The sequence below is a fragment of the Zerene cesonia genome, chromosome 3, assembly GCF_012273895.1.
Source record: "Zerene cesonia ecotype Mississippi chromosome 3, Zerene_cesonia_1.1, whole genome shotgun sequence".
Taxonomy (NCBI): domain Eukaryota; kingdom Metazoa; phylum Arthropoda; class Insecta; order Lepidoptera; family Pieridae; genus Zerene; species Zerene cesonia.
In genome coordinates this window covers 5933780-5956165 of record NC_052104.1, presented here as the reverse complement: position 1 = coordinate 5956165, position 22386 = coordinate 5933780, and the positions used below count along the sequence as shown (strand labels likewise).

Here is a 22386-nt window from a genome sequence, read left to right as displayed (position 1 = left end):
TTATTCCACATTTTATGCAAAAATAGTGATGAAACGTTACATAATTTAGAGGGTTGTTGTTGTAAAAACAAAAAGCATACAAATTGGGAAGAGCAATAAATACTGTGAAGCGTACATCATAACTCTCGCCCGAAGCCTGAATATAGTGCCGTATACAGAATTTCCACCTAATAAAAGGCCATGTTACGTGTAGGGAACGTTAGACACGCAATTACGAGGCTGCCAGTTTAATTAGACCTGCCCTTCCCGTCCGCATCTTAACTCATGTAACGAAACTGGGGTAAATATATGAAGTACCGCAGACCAAGCTTGATCAGCTAACTTGCTCAGTAAAGTTTCACGTTGAGCGTTAATTAGTGCGTGCCTCACGTTCCTAAACGTGTCCAATGTTTGTCAAATGTCTTCAAAAATAAAACGGCCTCTTGGCCATAGTAAGTGAAATACAGTATTTAATACTGTTTGTATGTGTAGGAAATACAAATCACGTATGTAAATCAAGGCTTGATGACGTTATAATTTCATAGACATTGATCCCAATACGCAGTTACGATAGGTAATTTGATGTAGAGATTAATGTGCGTGACAATTTATTGTCAATTATCGATAGTAACAGGAAGGTGGGATCAATTAACACAAAGACGCAATTGCAAATTACAGTAACTAACTGCATATCTATAGGTCTGTGGTGATATGTTAGATATTGGAGATAGGACAATCTCGCAGGCTGGCACACTCTCAATTTATTACAGAGAGCTGATTCGCTGCCTGTTGATAAATTTTCGTGCCTGGGGATATAAACAGAGCTATTATACAAGCCGAGTACAGTAGGGCACGAATAAAATATTTCAAATTGTATTTCTGTGTAAGTATATACCTTCATATCTCATCAGCCATAGATTACTTTCAGAAGTTATACTCGGACGTTTATTTACGACTTTGTGTTAGAGGAATATCCTCAATATATGTTGTTTTTTTAAGAAAATTAAAGACCTTTTGTGACTCAGTTAGTGATACTTATTATTTTGTGTAAAATAAATCTTCAAAATTGGCTCCAAAACAAAATCATAAAAAAACAATAATTGTATTATATGTAGGTAGTTCAATCATTTTAAAAATGCTTATTCGATATCTCTTTGAAAAAAAACATGAAAATTTCATTACAAAAATGGATATTTCGTAAGCTCCAAGTCTCATTGATTATGAACTGATTCAGGCTTGGCTGAGGTTGGAGGCTAAAGATCGAAAGGTGGCCATTAGATCGTGCATGCATGACTTGGAACCTCGTGGTTATGACGTTTACTTATCTGGGTACATATTTTTTGCTTTGTTCTCGATACCCATGTGTTCCCAATGTATTGGAATTTATCGAGCACAATTTTTGTACGAAATTAAAATTTCTTATGTTTCATCTTATTTTCGCAGAAAACACACCGCAACAATAACAGGTAAGGTAAAATAATTAAAAATGTTCATTTCGCGTTCCAAGTCAAAATGGCCTTTCACACCCATACAATTCTATTTATTTTCCCTCAACGATAACAAAACCGATGATTTAAAAACAAATATTTTATTAAGGAATGTGCATAAAATAAGAAAGTCAAATTGTGGAAAAGCAGCGTCAATTAAAATAACCGTTCATGTACGAACGAGACAAGGGGCTTAATTAAAGCCTTCTAGGCATGTCCACGATATCGACATTTGCACACTTCATTAAAGTGACCACGCGAGCTCTTTCGTACTTTTTGTCACATGACTATTGGCTATGAAACTTAACAGCGCAGCATTTACAGAGTAAGGTGCATGTGTGCGAGGTGTGTATTAGAATAACGATTACATATAAGTGTTATAATTTTTATAACAATTCATTTAAAATATTTCATGATGAAAATTTGATAACGTGACTGAGCTAACCATTATTAAATTTATATTAATTTTAAGCTTCGTTTGACCTGAATACTATCGCCTGTTTTAAATTTTACTAATTTTGATCCGGAAATAAACGTATGGAAGCGTGTTGTTTATAAGAAGAAATCTATGAAGTAGCGGAAATTATACCGTAGCAAATAACATGTTTATAATCTTTGGACATGTGGTAGATACTTTAAAGGACATAAAATGTGACTGGTTGAAGCTGCTATACACTCAATCTATATGCTTCTATATAAAATGAACTGAGCTTTTAAATATTGATTGATCATATATTTCTTCATAATTGTCTGACGCAGAAAAGAGTAAATAAATATCACTGTATAAAAATAATACTTATTTACTCATCGTCGATGTTACCGGTTTCATAAAATATACTCACTTAATAAATAAAAAGTAACATGACAAAAACAAACTCAATACAAATAAGGTCTCTCGGCCCGCCTGATAAGGTCTAGGTAAGGTGGTGAGTAAAGAATAATTGTCTGCTTGTTTAAAATATGCGGTCAATACGCAGCTGTACAATGTATATGACGTTACGTAAATATATTACAATTGCATTCTCTCCTACACCTTGCTAGGTACATACGAGCTGCACGAAACGCCAATTTCATTTTAATCTCTCAAACTCAAAAACTGTAACAATTTACATAATCGATAAAACGTAATCTAATGAAGTTCTTATCTCAGACGCCAATAAACACTCAATAAACACGTCGAGTCTAACTCGATACATTTAAAGGCGAATTTCACAAGCATTAAAATTCAAGTTGAGAATTAATAAAGAGATAAATAAATTTAAGAGCAATGGGAATGTGGGTCCGCCGTTACGAGTCCGGTTCGCTTTATGTGCATATTGAAGATGGATGTCGCGGGTGTGCGGGCCGGCGGGGCGCGGGGCGCAGGCCGCGGGGCGGGGGGGCACGGGAGCGGCGAATACTTCGCCCCTCTACTCCGTCTCAACCCCGCCGCCGCGCCGTAATGGCCGCGACCACGCAACCCTGTCAGACGACAAAAATGCCATAATAATGGCCCCTGAATACTTTTTGCTGCTTCGCTCCAAATACCCACTCCGTATCCAGTACGTGATAACTCGTCGGTCATCTCCCTTTTATTGAGAAATTCGTCAGTTTTATTTCCCGTACGGAAAAAGTACATGTCCAAAGGGATGGAATCCAGTTGTGTCATTTCAAACACTTGATAAGTATCGCTCAGGAACTTTTTCGATGCAGAATTTCAGTGAACCTCCTTTCGTTAGTATTCGATGAATGCAGTGTTTTTTATTTAGCTTTAGGAATAGAGGGTCACCTTCGGGATACTTTAATTGCGAACCAATAAGAAGTTTATTTCTTTCAGAGACCGAGGTGGACCTTGACAATGCCTTATTAGTGAAAATTAATTCCGAACTTCTTTTTAAAATATATGAGCCCGAAGAAGAAGAGTTCGATGATCCTTTTTCACGTGGTTCCTTAATAAACTTATAATAATTAGAGTTAACTTTTATGTCAAGAGACTTTAATAATACCAATGTCGTGTAATAAATCATTTTAAAAGTTTTCAGTTCGAAAAAGACGTTTAGTAATTACGAATACCGTTATAATTATATTGATCCCGCAGAAGCGGTCATGAATCACGACAACTCCCTTCGACAACCAAATCGGGGCTTCGATAAAAATTCAGCAGCAATATGTTAAGAACATACTCAACAGTTAATTAAAAGCAACGATCTGCTAATAATTGGCAATGTTATTATCTGAGCGGCGATATTCAACGTCACAAAAGCTGGACCAATTAAGAATTTCCCCGAATGTCCGAGCTGAGTGGTACAGAATGATAGCACTCTCCATTATACCTGCCCAGCTTTGCTCAGCCAATTACCAGTCACTGATTGATAAAAAAGACGTTGTGAAAAATTCGCAAAAACAAATTACGGTTACCTTTGGGCTCGAACACCGCGCTTGTGTATAAGTACCCGTAAATTTCATATATTACAAATAATTATCTAGGAGCTAGTTTATACCATATATAACATCTTTAATATGAAGTGAGAAAGATCTAATTTAATGCTAATCATAATTTATTTTTGATAAATTCAATTCATACCTAATGCAATGCAAATGATTTAAAAAATCTAGTTCGCTCCATGTTTGAATCATAACGTGTTCACGAGAACAATCAGCGGTAATAATTCATGTCCCAAATGCGCTGAAAATCAACATCGATTTACAACGGGGTTCCGTTTTATTGTCGATTAAAATCTGCTTCACAATTTATCTATGATGGAACTGTACGTTCTAAAGCTATTGCATTGGAAAAATAGGTGAAAAGTCAGTAGCTTAGCGTCGTTCTTTTATTGTTTTCGTGGTAGAAATAGAGTGTAATGTTTGTATTTAAGGATCCCCAATCCTATTTAGTTCCCATCGGCGGCTTATTGAAGGGGTGCCGAGCTTGGCGACACCTGTATACGTTATTGTGTCGCATAAATTCACCGTCCGCGATTCACTCGCGCTGCAGCATCGTCCAATGGTTTATTGAACTTTGTATCGAGATAAGGCGCGTACTCCACATAATAGGAGCGAATATACCCTACCCCCTTGCTTCTTTCTCGTTTGCATTTCCTGCAAGAGATCGTGAGCGAATACTCCACGGCTCATAATTAATTCAATTCAAATCACTGCGCCCACGAGACCTCCAATTTATCTTTAACTGGTGCACCGCCTTGTATGGAAAACGATTGTGCATGTATAACGCTCTCCCGCGCCACATTTAAGATTTCTCTTCAAAGGTTGTACTTATTAAAATATTTTGATATGTAGATCACGTATGTACCTAGAAAATATATTAATAAAACATATTCGAAACGCAGTAGTGTAAGCAAACTTACAAATAGCGGCTTATTATCACACAATAAACTCTATCTAGAAATAATCTCGATTCTCATAGTTGCGGGCGTTCGCCTAAAATGTTTATTTCCCGCGCTAGAAATGGAAATGTCGTCGCGTCTGGGATAAACGGGTGCGCGGGCGCACACGGCCAATAGGGGGGAGGGCTCGTTCTAATGAGGCGCGCCCAGGCTCTTGCCCTCACGCACGCCTGTACTTTATATCCTTAGGTATGAATATAAATACCTACGCCAATTTCAATTACAACTCTACAATTTCAAATCGGAGAATGTTATCGGATACGACTCAATGTATACGTTCATAAATACTCCTCGTCTGTCTCCCAGTACTTATAAATCAAGATTAGTAAGTATCAAAACAAATGTCCCAGCCGCCGAGCTATAAATCACTTTGACCTAATGACATTAGTAACGTCTTTTAAAATTAAAAGTATCTCCCGGTGCCTACCCATAAATATTTCTGATACCTACGTCGTTAGTCTCTGAAACGGTATGGCCGGCTTTAAGTGAGGGAAATAAAAGCAAGAACCTCTACGTGAGCAATAGAATCGAAGAGTTTTATTTTGGAAAACGTCTAAATTTTCACTAACCATAAACCCTTGGAGTAATAAATATTAGTAAATAGGTATTTCGTATGTACGCACCACCTAGTCTTATTCGCACTGGCTTTTAAATAAATTGCTCGGTATAACAATAAAAAACGTCTATAGAACCTTTCACACATTCTAATGTGCTCAATGCTCCTTCATTTGTCGACGGCTAGCACGGAGAGGAAATATTTTCCCAAATCCATACAGCCTTAAGGATCTCATAAAGCAGTCGTTCCCCACGCAAAAGTATGGAAGTGAGATTTATACGGGGGACTTCGGCCCCGAGCCTGGGGCTTTGCTATGATGAATTGACACTTTTTCAGAGTTGCCTACAAATTTCAAGTCGAGCGGTGTACGTACTTTGAATGAACAATGAGACGAGGCGGGTAAGAGTTGCCGCCGTTATGAGTTGGAAACTTTTAATGTCTCTAATGAGGTAAAGCGCTCATAAATATTTCCATTTGTAAGATTAGTAGCTCTTTACAAAGTAGAATGCGCAACATGTATCTGCTGTTAATTAAGCTTTTGAATGTATAATTTGAACGCAGGAATTTTATATCGGCTATTAAGAAAGTCATAACAGTGTTGTAAGGGAGCGATGTTGAAAAGATAAGGATAAATTGATATTTAAACATATTTTACCCAAACACTCATTAGACCACACGAAGAGTGGGGTCACATGTTGCGGACTGCAGTCGGTCAACAAAAAGTATGAAAATTATAAACACCACGCCATGACTTGCCGTCACGAAATCTGTGCTTGCATTCTTGCATATCAAATACCGCTATGATTTCCGACTTGAGGCAAACTAACGATGGTATAGAATAAATATATTAATTTTATCTTTGCATCGTGACTAAGTAGAGCCAGAAATGTGTTTAAAAACGGCCACCAAACAACGGCTGTAAATGCGTAGATGAATTTTTAACATCACATTCGACACATTTGTTTTATCTCAATAAAGTATTCCGTATAAAACTGGTTATTCTGAACATGATGACTTCATTCGACCGGTAGAGCTTTGGGCACTCGTCTAAATTATAATAAGCGGGCGTGAGCTCATTCTTTAGTCGAATTTAATAAAGACATTATAAAAATATTATTTTTCGATGCGCGGTCGAATTCGAAGTCAGGGTTAAACCGCAACCAACGAAAAGTTCTAATTTTAAAACTATTATTTGAAAATATGATAACAATTTTTTACTAATATTGCATTAGAATAAGACAGACTGAAATTATAATATTCAAATCGTACTCAGAATAACTAATCAACGGCCTAGGCGTATAGCCAACCTTTACTTAAGTTGCAGTACATTATAATTTAGCCGCGATCAGCGCTAGTCTAATTGACTGAACCACACTATAAATAGGGTTTTCGCGTTCCAAAACAAACAGCCAAAACGTACGAGTACCTACCTACGAAACAAAACGTAGCAGGGCCGTAACCGCTGATTTAAGCGGCCGCCACACAACAATAGTAGCTTCGGCCGTATGAATAAAACGATATACAAATTTAATCAAAGAGAAATCTATTAGTAAAATGAGAAGCACGGAAGGGAGCGCACCTATACATATTCAACGAGGCACTGCATCACGAACAGGCCAATTTATGCGGCAACTCTTGAGAGTATCGTACTTTAGCTTAGCCATATGTAAACTTGGACTATTTCTTTTGCCGATCAGATTGTCACCTGGTGAACCGGGAGCGTTTATTTATAGGTACTATTCGATTTCAAAACCTATTTCGCTGCTCGATTTAAATTGTGCGTTATTTTTTGCCTGCAGCTGTACCGATTTTCTAATTTACAGTTATTGGCGTTTACCATGCATGAAGTAAAATGAGTTTATTTCATAATGTGATCAGATCAAAAAATACATGTCTCTATGGATTTAGGGATATATTCATGAATTATTAATCATTACTATTTCGGTGGAAATCACTCCTGAGTATATAGTACTTTTAACAAATAATTATTTTTTTATATTCGCATTATATGATAATTTACTAATAAATAATGTTTAATGGCCTATGGTAATATCTCAATTATTTTACAAATAATTATCATTTTAATTCAGTAACATATAAATTGTTTACGCATTAAAAATACCTAAGTACCTATCAAAGTATGCATGAATATTAAGTAGAAGATTAAATTTTCTGTAAATATAAATTTTTCTTCATAGTCGCGCATATTACTATAATATTGTTATCATTAAATTTTCACTTCTATATCCTTTCAATGGTACTTATTAAAATAGATATGTATTTATAGTAATTAATTTAATGTTTACTTAACTTATTTATTTATAATTTGTGTATAGTTAATGTTTTTACCGGTCTTCTTATTGGGAGAGTAAATGAAAAAAAAATTAAGTGCAAACATTACTTTCAATTCAATTCAATAAATAGAAAAATTCTATTAGTCAAATGAGGTTTAATATTGAATTAAAACTTATCTTTTATCCTAGTGTATTAATAGTTAAAAAATCTGTATCGCTTTCCAATTAACAATTTACTATGTTTATTCAAATTGAATTCAGAAGTGGTATCGCTATAAATGGTAGCAATATAATAGCAGCCTTAGACATATTTGAATATCTTGGTTAACATCGGAGAGTGGCCATTGTTGCTTGGGCCCAGTATGGACTTAATTAAGAAGGGAATAGGTGGAAGGATCTACAGGCATTTAGACCGTCTCCACACGAATTCAATATCTTTGTACAATATTACAATTTAGTGCCACAGTAAAATATATAAACATATCAATTATCAATATGTAAAGCAGTATAGAACGGAAGTAATAAATTCGATTACATTGTCTTTTAATCAATGCATTGAACAAATTAAAATTGTTATCTACTGTATGTATTTAAATTATTTTACTCGCACGTTATAAGTCACGTTGGTGCATAGTTTCATAGAAGGTGTAAGTAATGATTTTAATTTCAATTGTATCTACATTTTCAGAACTATGATCGTATAGGGACACAAGATGTTCCACCGTCCATAATAACGAAGTTGTATGCGGTCTGTATTCACCATTTGGGAGTGATATTGCATCGTGTTGTAGACGCACTCAAGATTATTTATTGCTTTCATCGCTACGAAGAGTCAATGTTCTCTTATAGCGAGCATATAAAGAAGTCTGAAATGTGAAATAAGGAAACCGTTTAAGGAACATTTTTTTCTTACATTGAACTACTATTCAAAGAATTCCTCGTAAACAGCTGACGACTACCTTATTTATTACTGTTCTCCAATTTATGAATAAAACAATAATGAAAAACCTTTACGCAATTGTAATTTAACACCTGACATTGTTATTGCATTCCAGATTACTCATCAATAATTACAATTAAGCTTTTCTCCATTAATTAAAGAAAGCCGTCCCTTAAAGCCCGTCCATGGAATATATTACTGAGCGTAACAAATGAACCAGAAATTTTAATGTGTGTAGCCTTTATACGATCAATTACGCACACATTTAATTGTTTATTGATTCAATGAGAACGTAGCTCGTAATTAAAATAGTTTATTAAAGTTGTTTGGATAAGCGCGTTTTTCTACTGCGAAATACAAGAAAATTATGGGGGTGCAAGCACATAGGTTAAAGCGAGAGGGTAACAAAGAAAATTTGGAATCTTAAAATTACTTTAAACAGTCATCATTGATATCAATAATTGTACATAATATTTAGGTAAAAAAAGACGCAATTTCCTATTGGTTAGTTTAATTTCTGGAACGGGCTACGAAAACTGCTATACGTAGCTACACATCATGACTAAGTGTGATTTGAAGAATTAAAATAAGGGTTCTTTTAATTCTTCAAAACACACTATCGTATAAAATCATGTATTCACAAAACATTCACACAATTTTTAACGAAATTGCACTATTTGTAGTATTCTCCGCGCCTCTTCTAATATTAAGGCATTCAAGAGGATCTCGCGGAGTTACTGCAGGGATATAAATTAAATGCTTACGTTTCGCTTGCCCCGCTAGTTTAATTAAGCGTCTCCTTTGTGCCTCCATGTGCGTACACATTCAACATGTTCCGTCTTATCCCTTGGGCTACTTGAATTGCATAGACGATACTGTTTATTCTCATACATACGTTAATAATCAAATATTTCGACTATACACGCAAAAAAAATAATAGTTAAGATGATAATATATATAATATACGTAGGTAGAAAGAATTAATAACATTCTGAAATATTCAAAAATGTAATTTCAAATGAGCTGCTTTACACAGCTTGTAAAGGGAAAAGGGAAATTTTCCTAAAACAAAAATTCATGTTCAATTTTTACTTACATGCCGGTGGGATTAAAAAATTAAAGTCCGTTCGCCCTTGCCCCATATTTCGTCAAAAATTCATCATGTCTGACATTTTTATTTTAACGCCGCAGCGACGACGTTAAGTGCTTACAGAGCATAATTATAAAGATGACTTCTCACTTTTATACACTGATTCAAAGTACACAGAAATGTTTAGAACACATGCATTCTACCAAATGGATTACCGAAAACTAAAAAACTTCAAACCGTTGACTCTCCGGGTCTTTTGAATACAAAAGGAGTTTTTTATCTAACAATCGCGACTTTCTCTTGTGCAAGGGTCCCAGAAACGTTATTGTTCGATACGTAAGGACAACTTTCTCTCTGTACTACAACGTGAAGCTTCATCTCAAAAAACCAAGACATTTTAAAAAAGTTAGTAGTAATCCAGCGATCGTCCTATCCGACCGCCTGGACAATCGTAACGATACTGAAAAAACGGTATTCTTTTATCCAGAAATCTCTTAACGAGGTTAGTTTAGGCAAACTTTTGTGATGTGATCTTTTTATTACGTTTTATTTTGGTCCCATATGAGTTCGAATGTTATATTACCCTTTCGAAGTTAAGAATTTTCGATCGTCGGATAACTCTGCTCGCGTAAGCAGAGGATGCGCAAGAGTGAGCGTGACAAAGAGACTTTAGCAGTGCAACTTCAATCAGAACAGAGAACACGTTTGGAAAATAATTTGAATACCGAAATACAGATGGCTTCTTTTATCTGTAGAGCTTTGAAACCGCTTCAGTAGACTACAAGTTAATTAAGGTTTGGCCATCAATTAAATATTGGCTTTGATTGTTTTCATTTTGCCGATGAAGCTGTGGTCTTGATTTATGCACGAGTTATATTTTTAATTAAGACACACATAGCGGAAACTTATATGATATTGCTTTGAATCATTTTAGAAAAATTGTAATAAAAATAAATACTGAGACAGGTTAAATATTATACAAGACAAATATTACAATTACAATATTAGTAGTATATAGCTACTATAAATCCATTATAAATGCATGAAGGTTTTTGTGTTTATTTCATAGTATATACCAAAACAACTACATTAAATATGTATTTGGCAATACGCAATACGGAACTGTGATGTCCAATAAATAAATGAGACGGAAACGCTTACTCAGAGCAGACAAATACTGTTTGGTAACTCATAATCCGGGGCATAAATCCATGCGGTCAAATCCCGCACATTCGTATCTAGGACGATGCATTCGTTCACTGAGCGAAACACCGAAATTTATTGGGTTAGTAGTTGCCTAGGTCGATAAAACGAGTGTCGCACTCAGAAGGACGTAACTCTGGAAATCGACGAAAAAATATACGACTTTCGACCAAAAGAAACAGAGTGAGATTTTGCATGTTATCGCCCCGAGACTGTATGACTGAAGTCAAATGCGCAGTGCAATTTTGTGATATCTTTTTCACTCGTTCAATGTTGAAGCGGCTAGGCGACATACGGACGTTATAGTGTGGAATTAGCATATTTATTGCTAGTTACGCGACAAAGTAAATTTATCTCGGCCCACTGGTCCTGGGACAAGCTGGGTGTTTTTTACTTTGTATCTTCCGTTAATTTCTTGTTTCGATGCCCCCTGGATTCAGTTTACAATTTTGAAAACAAACTAACCGTAATTGAAGTATTTAAAATATGGAATTAATTAATATAATTACCATTAAATAGATAAGCTATCTACTGGACAATTTAAATTTATAAACTTACTTCCTTAAGTATCTATATACCTATCTATTGTATAATTAAGTGTTAAATTAATGTTGTAAATGATCTTTAAAAACATGAAATAGTTACGAAAGAAGATTAATTAAAAAAATAAATCCCCAGATGAAATTAACTTACAATGTGAAAGAGGTTAATTCGCATCCGTTCATGTAGGTATATTTTAAGAAATCCAAACACTTCAAAACAATTTTGATAATTTCAAACAACTTTTCCAATTTCATTCTATCTTAATATATTATCTAGCAATAAATAATTTTAAGAATATGCATAATGGGTTAAAACATTTTTGCTAATTATTCAAATCCCAAAAGTACTAACCTAACGTAGTAAAAATAATTAATCAATTTTGTAAAAAAAAACATTAGCCCTAACCCGCAGTTCATGATCTAAAAATAATAATATTTTAAACTTTAAATAACCTCAATTTTATTTTTTTTTATTCTCAATTCTTAGCTATGTTAAAATATTGTTTCAAAGTTTGAATTGCATCCTACAAAGTTTCCTTCTATCAAACCTTTTAATCTCATAACATTGTCTCCATACATTGAACGTTCATTACCTGCAAAAGAAAAGAAATTACAATTAAAAATTTCGCCTTTAATTCATCTAAAGCGACGAAAGCTCTTGGTGATACGATCCGTCATTATAAATAGGTAGCGTCTACCTGCCCTCGACACATAGCCGAGCGCATATACACACACTACGTAAACGCCTCTGACGAAACCGGTCTCTTTCGCCGCCGGCATACAAATGTACTATCCTACCAATATATAGCTCGTCCTTCATCAACATCAAAACAACCTATAAATCTATCTCGCTCGCACATTTGAGCCAACTTCACGTCGTGTCACATGGCGTCCAATGAGAATGAGCCGTTCCATCGCCATATTGAATGACGCGACACGGCTGCCACCTAACCGAACTAATGCAAATGACGCGTCCAAACGATTTCCAATTTGTTTTTGTGAGTTTTTCTTAGATTTTCGTGTAGTTTCTTGTTGAATTTGTGCAAATTTGTGTTTTAGCAAGTGTTAAGCTTAATTTACATGAAAGTTTTATAAATTTGTTAGATTGTCACTGGAAAACGAAAGTGTAAACAGGACGCCAAGGTATTATTAGTAGCAAGCGTAGTTGGAATGGTTTGTTTTGAAATAGCAAAAAGTATAAATGAGTTATTTAATTAAGTTTTAAAAACATACTTGATATAATATTGTTTTTATGTGAATAAACATAATAGATATCCACAAAAAGCTAAATTACAATTTTTATTGTTCCAACAAGATTAATTGTTATGAAGTTTTGTTTATAGTTAATAAAACATATACTTAAATAATTGACAATATTTACAAATCATAAATATTGTATTAACAACAAACTGACATATTACACAGCAATAACATGCCTTAATGGAAAACTATACCTATGTAGGTTGGTAGGATAATCCAAACTACACAAAGTCAAAAACCGAATACCAACTATGTATATATACGCAAATCGTTTCTATGTACGCAAATCGTTTAAAATTGATTAAGCAAAATTTGTTATGATTATCTTAACAGGAGCAGTATTATTTTATTAATAGGGCCAAGCAAAAATTATTCAATATCTTTTAACCTCAAAACTTCGACACTCTGATTTCCGATTTAAAAATATGTGGTTAAATTATTTATTAAACCAGTAGTAATAAAGAAATACGCGTAATAATAATTAATTTACTATAATAATAGCATTATTAGACATTGAAGGGCTAATGCCAAAAACTCCGTCGGCCGCGCATGCGCCCTTTATCTGCCTACCATTTTTTATTTTAAGAATACCTATTTACAAAATCTATTAACTGAGAATTATATGTGGGAGTTTATAAATGTAAATAATTACTGCTACAATAAAACAATGGTATGTAATGTATTATTAATAAGACTTAAATTAGGACATACTTAATTTTAAATATATGATTTCACATACTATTGATCTATATTATATTATATACCTGTTTTTAAAAATAGCATGTTCTTTAGAGAGCCGAGCTAGAAAAATATAGGCAAAGAAAGAAAAGAAAGTTAAAGTTTTGTTTAAGCCATGTAGGAAAATTTGTAAACCGTTTTGATTTGCATTTAGCATAACTAACGTTAGTTGAAGTGGTTTTTAATGTACAGGAAATACTTTTTTTTCTCAAAACATTACATAAGTCGACGGGTGAAAATTCCTTAAATAGTTCAAGTTAGATAAAGATAAAACTGGATGCGCGCTAGTGCGATCTTGTCAAACTTGGTCGCGCTTAACTTTGAATCTCAAATTGTGTTCTCATTTATAATAAGTTGTGAAGAAAACACTTCACGATTTAATCGCTGTTATTGCGAAATAATGAACTTTTGACGGGACTGGACGGTGACTTTATCTTTTACATATTAATTTACCTAATACGATTTTAAATTATCTAAACTTCTAAAACCACTGAGATACAAACGAAATTTTTCCATGAAATGTATTTTTAAAATGTCTGCTATTTCTACATTTATTATATGTTCATACTGCAAAGCAAGCATTGCTGAAATAAAGTACGTTGCCAAGTCTTTCTTAAGCGCAAGTAGTGAACCGAAAGCCAAAGATTTACGGGAAAATTTTTGGAAGTCAGCCGCACTATATTCGCGGAACTTTAATTGATTGCCTCCTAGTAAATAACATTTCTTATGTAACGTTACCCTCTTAGAGTTCATATATTATTGTTCATTATTCATATGTATAACAGATATAATTCAATTAATTATAAAAAATATAGGATTACTTAGGATAGATACCGATGCTTAATTTTATTACTTTCAGAAAATTTGTAAAATTAGCGAAGCATTAACATTTTAATTTGAATAAATGGTAGGACTAAGCCTACTTAAACAAATTTACAACGATCGTTACTCTTAAAGGTGACCCAAATTACCATGAAAAAAAGTTTAACAGCCCTTTATTTCAGAACAAACAGAGCCTGTTGGTGGGAATCCCGTGTAATCCTGCCCACTTATCACGCGTGCAAAATGCAAATTCAAGCCGGACCGGTGTACGCAGAATTAACGAAAACTTAAACCTGACCGGAATCATGCGTCACGAAAATTGTCAAAGTTTGCGTGTTATTGCTCGTATCAAACTGTAAACTGGATAATCTCAGCTGGAACAATTTAGACCCGAAAGACTAAGGATTAACACGCTCTCGTATAAACTGTGGCCGAGAGAAATATGCACGCATTTACTAACCAAAAGGTGTTGTATATGAATGTATTCAGTATTTACGAGTGTAAGTACCGCATGATTGAGTTCTGCGAAAGACCCAGCGAGTAGTACTCACATATCGAGGCGTGCGTTAGATGTATTGCGTAGCAATTACGGGATGTTGTTTTACCATTTTTAGTTTGACGTTATAAATGTTGAAACCTATTAGCCGCAACTTCATTACATAGTTATTCAAATACTAAACATATAAGGCGTGGAAAATTGAATAGCGAAGTGTCGTTATAAGAAACACTTTCTTTTAAAATTTACTTCTGTACGCAACTAATTATACTCATTATTAAAACTCAAAGTAAAAAATTCAAAGAGATTCTTAAAGAAACATTATTATTATAGAGAGGGTTTCTTAATCACATTATAGTAGAGGATTATAAACAAGCTTATTATCCTAAGAATAAACAAAATAAAGTCGATTAAAGATCGTGATCTATCCGGTAAATAGCTATAATCATTTTCTCTATGCTATGTAATAATGTTCGTTTACAATCGAGCTATAATCCAACCACTTTAAGAGGGTACATTAAGACATAATTAAGCCGTAATTCGAGATGAAACATTAATTTTATCCGCAGGTCCTATAAGCGGCTAATCTTCGACCATTTCCCCGCGCCATGGTCTGCCGAATCCCGAAGCTTAACGCCTGTTTGTTAGCTGTAATACGCTTTTAACACCTGCGTTTCAGACTTATGTAATGTGTGAATGAAATAATGTATATTTTGTATAGAGTGCTGAGTAATATGTTGAGTTGGAGTTTGACCGCGATGCGTAGCACGTTGGCGACCAAAATAGACATATTTCGTTTGATGAAAGAATAGTCTTCAAACATTTACTATTTAATTTTTGTTAGGTTTAATGGATACCTATACTTTGGCGATATTCTAATGTATTTTTATAATAACTTAGCCTAGCGACGGTAAAATGAATATGATATAAATGTATGAATAATAATTATTTGCTATAAATTGTTTTTTGTAATTTTTTTATTAGTATTAAAAGTGACATATTTTTTATATTAGTAAAAAGATGATAATATATTCAGTTATACTAACCTAATAACACCCTATCTGAAAGCAAAAGAAAACTTATTAGCGGTTTCAACTGAAAATAAACATGCACTTTGCTCTCGATACGGAGCTTTCGTTTATTCGTATAAAATAATTTTAGATCTGAACCAATTACGGAAATAATTATTTGATAAATTGTTGACGAACTAACAAACAATAAATCATGATAACGGAGCCAGTTGATAATTTATCAATGTTTACTTTGAGCTATTAATGAGTAATGAGATAATTGCATTATCTATTTCGCTTTTAATTAGATCACTATTACGTAGTCTATCATGTAGGTAATAAGTCGCCTTGTAACATGACAGGTACTCAACTATAAATACGTTTATTGCTCAATTTATAACACATGTTATCTTGTAATTTCTGTTATTGAAATATAACATAATATGTACTAATAGATAAGAAACTTCTCAAAATAAAGTGCACTTTAAATAAGCAGGTCTTTTCGTCAGGAAGAATTGCGCAGGATAGCATCTATCTATTCAGGTTATTCAGGAATAAATATTATTTGTTTTTTTAGATATTTCACCAGGTGCGGAAGAGGAGAACAGGAAGGCTTAGTTAACAATAAATTGGAGCTAAATTCCATCTATTAGTCTTCAGCCCAGGTGAACGTACATCTACATATTTATGAGTGAAGAAACCGTCTTAAGGGGAGCGTCTAAGCTTAAAAACGGAGGTAAATGTATGAGGTATTTTTTCTGCCGCAAGTTTTAACAAGATCCACTTTATTTATGCTGCAGGGGAGGGTATTTGAGCAGATTTATTAACAGACGCGTGACGAATCCGGGAATTCAGGAGAGATGTCTACGTTTAAGCTGTATTTAAATTACATTTTACTTTATATACACGCGGGAGCTACAAATTTATTCGGTACGACATCAGTAGGCATTTGCAAAACAACGTAGATCCATATCTATTTACATTTAATCCTCCAAGAACTGATGAAAATTTTACATTATTAATATTTCTTGTTATAACAAAATAGCAATATTTGCTATTTAATAAAATATGAAGTGTATTCTAAACTCGGCTTACACAGTTCTCGTTAACATTTCACGTATGGTCATGCTCCTATAAGCGATACGGACATAAAAGGAAATTAGGGAATCAGGAAGGGTCTTATGCACTGGCATATCTGAGTGCAAATCAGTCAGAGGTGAATAAAGGTCAGCCGTATGATAAGGCTGATAAGCAAATTGTTGACAACGTACTGCTTTATTTATGGAAGTAATTATTTGTCTTTGTATCCGAGTGGATAATTCTTTAGGTATAGATAGCTTTGATACATAAGGCTCTTAGAACATATTTGAGATAAACATTTTATCGCCGTCATTGGATCTGTGCGGAAAATAAAAAAAAAAACAATGTTATTAAAATGTAATTTGAAACACGATGAGGCACCGGAGTTCTAGATATTCTTTCTCAAGCAAAGAAATTCTCATTAAAACTACCGCGACGCCTGACTAATTACCTACAACGGGTAAGTAACTGAAAACTTAACACCCTATAGTGAAAATTGTAAGAAACGCAACTAATTTTTTTGATAATATTTTCGTTTTTTAACTCTGAAAACAATATAAAAAGTTTTATATATTAATCTAGATTCAGATAGATTTTTTAACTTTTAGAAGTAAATATAAGCTATTTGTCTTTTATTTTCTCCCTTAAATTCTATAAAATTTTAAATTAATTTATTCGGTAACGTAGGTACAATAGCTTAAATTTTATCATTAACAATCTTATAAATTAAGTTATAGAATTGAAATCTACGACCGTGCTTTTATATGTGGCAATAAATATTATAGAAAAAATAAGTATTCAGAAGTTAGCCAAGTTAATGAGCGCTCCATAAATAGAGTCATGTATAATTTATTAAAAGCCACTTGCAGTTTTTTGGCTTAGCTTGCGAACGCGAAGACTACTCGCTTATTTACTGCGGCTTAACTTAAGCTGTTGCATTTTTATAAAATTAATGACTTCTATTTTTAATTCGACGGAATGCAACACATTTCAAAAATGCCAACATTTAAATTTAATAAGATGTTTGTTGAGATATTTGTACTCATATGAAGCAGGCATGTGTATGAAAAACAAATCAATTCAGGGTTGTTATAGTCAAAACAATGTAGGTACATTTCAGAATAAAATAAAAATAAATGCCCACGAAGCAAGCGTAACATGTGTCAATTGTTTCGATATGCATAAACAGTTATGAATTATGTAAAGAACTCGCTGTTCTGATGTAAAAATAAGTTTACATAACGTTTTGTTTTTAAAGCATTGATTTGATCGCTTCCTCGTTGCCATACAATAAAAATCGATAGACCACCTGCTATATCTAAATAAAATACATTTTTAAACATTTTACACATCATAAACATCAATAACAAACATCGAACAATATAAATCGTATGTTTCGAAAACGCCCCTAATTTAGTACATGTACGTAATTGAAACTCAGCACGGCGCTGTTAGAAATTTTCGTTTGAAATTTGAATTTTAATAAAACGTAACGTGCTCGTGTATTCATACGTCACATCAATGCTTGTTTCCAGGGCCTCTATGTTCACAATTTACGTGCCTCGCGGGAGACGAAGAGTAATGTCGATTGGAGGCGAGTAAAAAAATCGCTTAGTCCACCGACAAGTTCAGCCAATTATAAACGACAAGCATCAGGCCGTTGAAACAAATTTAGTCCTACAATGCAAAGCGAATGAGCTTTTAACATTTGTACCTATTTGATTATTTCCATTGCAAATAGCAAACAACAAAATTCGGATAATAGGAACTTATACTCTTCAAAAATATTCTTCATTCTCGAAATTACGTTTAATTTAACCGTTATCCGTATTTCAGAATCTATTATCTGCCTTCTCCCTTCATTAAAGGTGCGTTCGAAAAGTTAAAAAGTGGCTCGGAATGAATCATGGCGTGCGATCCCCATGATATATTACACCAAAGCTGGCACCATAAAGCAAACGGCGTGGCACTGCGATACAACGATAGCGACACAGGCCCGACAGACACCAGAGATCGCGTCTGTTTTCAGAACGCAAAATACAGGGTGTCTAAAATTAAAAATTCAAAGATAAAAAATCTGATGCGGCTACGAAAGGTGCAATACACAACAATAAATGTACGTGTTTTTAGTCTCTATTTATAAAAGATGTTCATCATTATATCAACTTGTTTTAACGTAAATAAACAATTAAGCGATATGGAGGGACCTACTAATGAATGCATATAAATGAGGGCTATATTTCATTATAATGCCCTCCATAATTAAAATAACATACAATACCATAAAACAATATAACGAATATGGCAGTAGTAAGTAATTTAATGTTCAATTTAGTTATCAATTTTGGAGAAGATATCCACAGATCTCATCAAAACAAAACTCAAATTCAATATTACAAATTTATTTTGATTGATGCCACGAAATCCGCAAACTTTCCGTAGTTATAACGCGTATGTGCGACTTAGGTAATAACGGTATGCCACCCGTCAGACATGTTGGACTTGTCTGCTCGTTTTTCTTCAAGCTTCTTTCTTTTGAAAGCAAAAAACATCAATTGCAATCAACAAGTGCAAATTTAATAAACAACGCAAAACTGGAACGACCTGTGTACGACTCCCACATATTTTACTCACCAACACAAGAACGTAATGAAGCAATTATATATCGATATTTTTATGCATAAAATACTTGGCGGATATCTGGTTAGGCCGCGACGGAATAAGAAATAAAACAGCGCAGAGGTTATTGTTGGCTCGGGTAGGTGTGTGAGTCTCGGTTATCGAGCTTTTAACCCGACGTGCGACATGCCAAGACATCGACAAGATTTATCACCTCACTAGCTCACCACTCATTTGTATTTCCCCATCGGAATAAATTTCGAATAAACAACTGAAATGATTGAACTTATTGTATGTGATTAGCCGTTAAATCTATAATTCGTATCGTAAAATCGCGCACTTTTGTTCTTCATTTATTTTAAGAATATATTAATATTTACGACGCTTTATGTCACAATAAACGGAGATCGACCACAATTAATTCCATACAAATTTCGTCAGCTTTTGTCTTTTGAAATGCGTGAGGATTAATTGTGTCAAGTTCTTCAGAAGAGATATTTTTTCGTGGATTTATTAAACTGGTTTTAATTAAATCACAATGTAACCCACTTTACACACAAAGAGTTAAAAAATTAATGCCCCATTGAAATAAATTCAACATCAATGAGCTGAAATAATATTCATAGTATTTTCAATAATAAGAAACAAGATTTGAAAATTATATGTATTTTATTACATTTTTTTAGTAAATACCCATTTAATTATATGTTTTGTCTGAGGCATAAAAAAGTACTATTTAAGATTTTTGTTTGATTCAAACAGTCAAGTTGATTTTGTCATAGAGATCTACCTATTATAAATATAAAATAAACAGGAAGTTTGTAATTTCACAAATGTTGAATGAAAAGGGGCATCCTAAAGAAATCAATTATGCCTTTACCCAATTCCAACCACATATTAGAACATACATAACCTGAAATGTGATAAAAAGTTGGTATCCAAAAGACCATTAGTTTCGTACACTGATAAGATGGGCCTAATACTCTTTGAGCATTTATCTTTAAGATTAATGAGCCAATTTTCTTAGTTGGCTATAAAAAGAATCGCTACGAGCTCACAAGCAATCGCTTTCCATGGGACTTAAGTTTAATACGCTATCTTTTTATACAGTAAATGACAACTATAAAGTAATTGTGAAGAATCATTATTTGCATTGTAATAACATTTTTCCCAATCGGATGGTATTTCATAAAATTGTAACGGTGAACCATACACAGAGGAATATTTTTCAAAAATAGCAATTATAAGAACAGAAAATTCCCCCGTCCCCTGAGTGGGATACAAGAAAACAAATTGGATTAAAGTGTCAAAGGTGAAATAAAAAACTCGCATATTGTTTATCTCCCGCGATATCTGTAGAGCGTCAAGTCGCTGATGCGATATGCGCCTAAACAAAATTTGATTTGCAAAAACCGACTTACTGCGAATGATGATACTGTTCAAAATCATAAAACACTTCTCCATCAAAAGTCACATCAGCAATATAATCATATTTGCATTTAAAACGGTAAGTAAACATAGAGTCGAGTGTTTTGTAAATGGGCGGTAGCATGTTTATGTGTCGTTTATGACCTGGTAAACGTAAGGATTGCTCATAAAATGAATTGGTCAGCGTTAAAGCATTGTGAATTTAATGTATTGCTATTATCTGCTTTAAATGTTGATTTTAGTAAACAATATCTAATTTAATATTAATTTATATCTTCATCTTTGTTATTTGCGATATAAGCAATGGGGCTACGTAATATGCATCTGTTTTAAGTTGCTACGATTTTAATATGATTTAAGATTGGAATGCGTGGAAATAGAAAACGATATTTTCCTTGTTTTTGATCTCATAAATCGGGCGTGTACAACGAGCTAACTTATTTTTGTTCGTAGGTACGCAGGATAGATGGATCCAATTCCAAATTATGTCTATCTTGGGAATTAACTTCGGGACGGGGATCCCAGTTTATCCAAAAAAAAGTGCGGGGCTGTGGCGAGTAGAAGGGAACTCGGTTGGGAGTTATTTTGGAATTATGATTCCGGATGCGTCCTGTGAGCACCGCGTGTTTCACGCCTCGTTTCATAGCGATATTACCACTTGCAACCGTTTAACCCGCATCGGGACGCAATATCATATTTGTGTTGAAATATTTACTTTCATACTATAAATCGAGCGCACTATAATCTAGTGACTGGTTTTTAAAATACCCAATTATAACTAGAACTCATTAATTTTTATTTCATTCATGTTTTCGAAACAATGTGTTTACTTAGGAATTCGAATGGGACGTTTAATATGGTAAATTGATAGTTGAATTTATATTCTAAGACGGAATGATAGGAATTCACGCGACCTGCACGGAGTTTTGTCCCCAAATTAAAATGTCTCACCAAAAATGCAGAACGTGTGTTTTAATGGGGTGACACCGGGTTCTTAAGTATTCCGCCGGCCCACCCTATAATACTCAGTCTCCTTAGTCTGGCACGTCCTCCCCTTAATATATTAGTCCCAGTTCGTCGTACATAATTTTGTGCGGGGAGGTACCTCCTCGTCTCCCCACGCAAGCGAAATGTCCGATCTACAATACGATGGTTTGTTTATTAGCTTTTAATAAGTTTACTAACTTGTAACCTATCTGTGATGGGTTGTCTGCGTATTTTAGACGAACAATCAGATGAGCATAGTGATTCTTGTTTGTAACTTTTATTGGAGTAGTAGGTACCTATAGAAATATAGACGCGGTAATATTTCATAAAATCTTCACGCAAACATTGATACCTATACTGGGGAGTATTTTTACGATATATTGTTAAAGTTGAAAGCAAGATAAAAGAAAAATAATAACTATAGTAAATAGCAATAACATGTAGGTATTGGTGGCCTTTAAACAAAGTTACT

The 22386-nt window shown here is 33.9% G+C and overlaps 1 protein-coding gene and 1 long non-coding RNA gene across 3 annotated transcripts in view; one reads left to right on the top strand and one right to left on the bottom strand.

Annotated features, from left to right (window-relative positions):
* LOC119837807 (homeotic protein ultrabithorax) overlaps positions 1-22386 on the bottom strand; it is a 79906-nt gene that overhangs the window by 14411 nt on the left and 43109 nt on the right. The window contains exon 2 of one of the 2 annotated variants that reach the window (XM_038363574.1): positions 15837-15851. The exons of the other annotated variant lie outside the window; for it this stretch is intronic. Within the exon in view, the coding sequence (XP_038219502.1) occupies positions 15837-15851 (15 nt within the window). The remainder of the gene's footprint in view (positions 1-15836; positions 15852-22386) is intronic. 2 annotated transcript variants of the gene reach the window in all.
* LOC119837820 overlaps positions 12442-22386 on the top strand; it is a 47821-nt gene continuing 37876 nt past the window's right edge. Inside the window, exons 1-2 of the long non-coding RNA XR_005288172.1 lie at positions 12442-12617; positions 16378-16536. This is a non-coding gene — a long non-coding RNA (uncharacterized LOC119837820). The remainder of the gene's footprint in view (positions 12618-16377; positions 16537-22386) is intronic.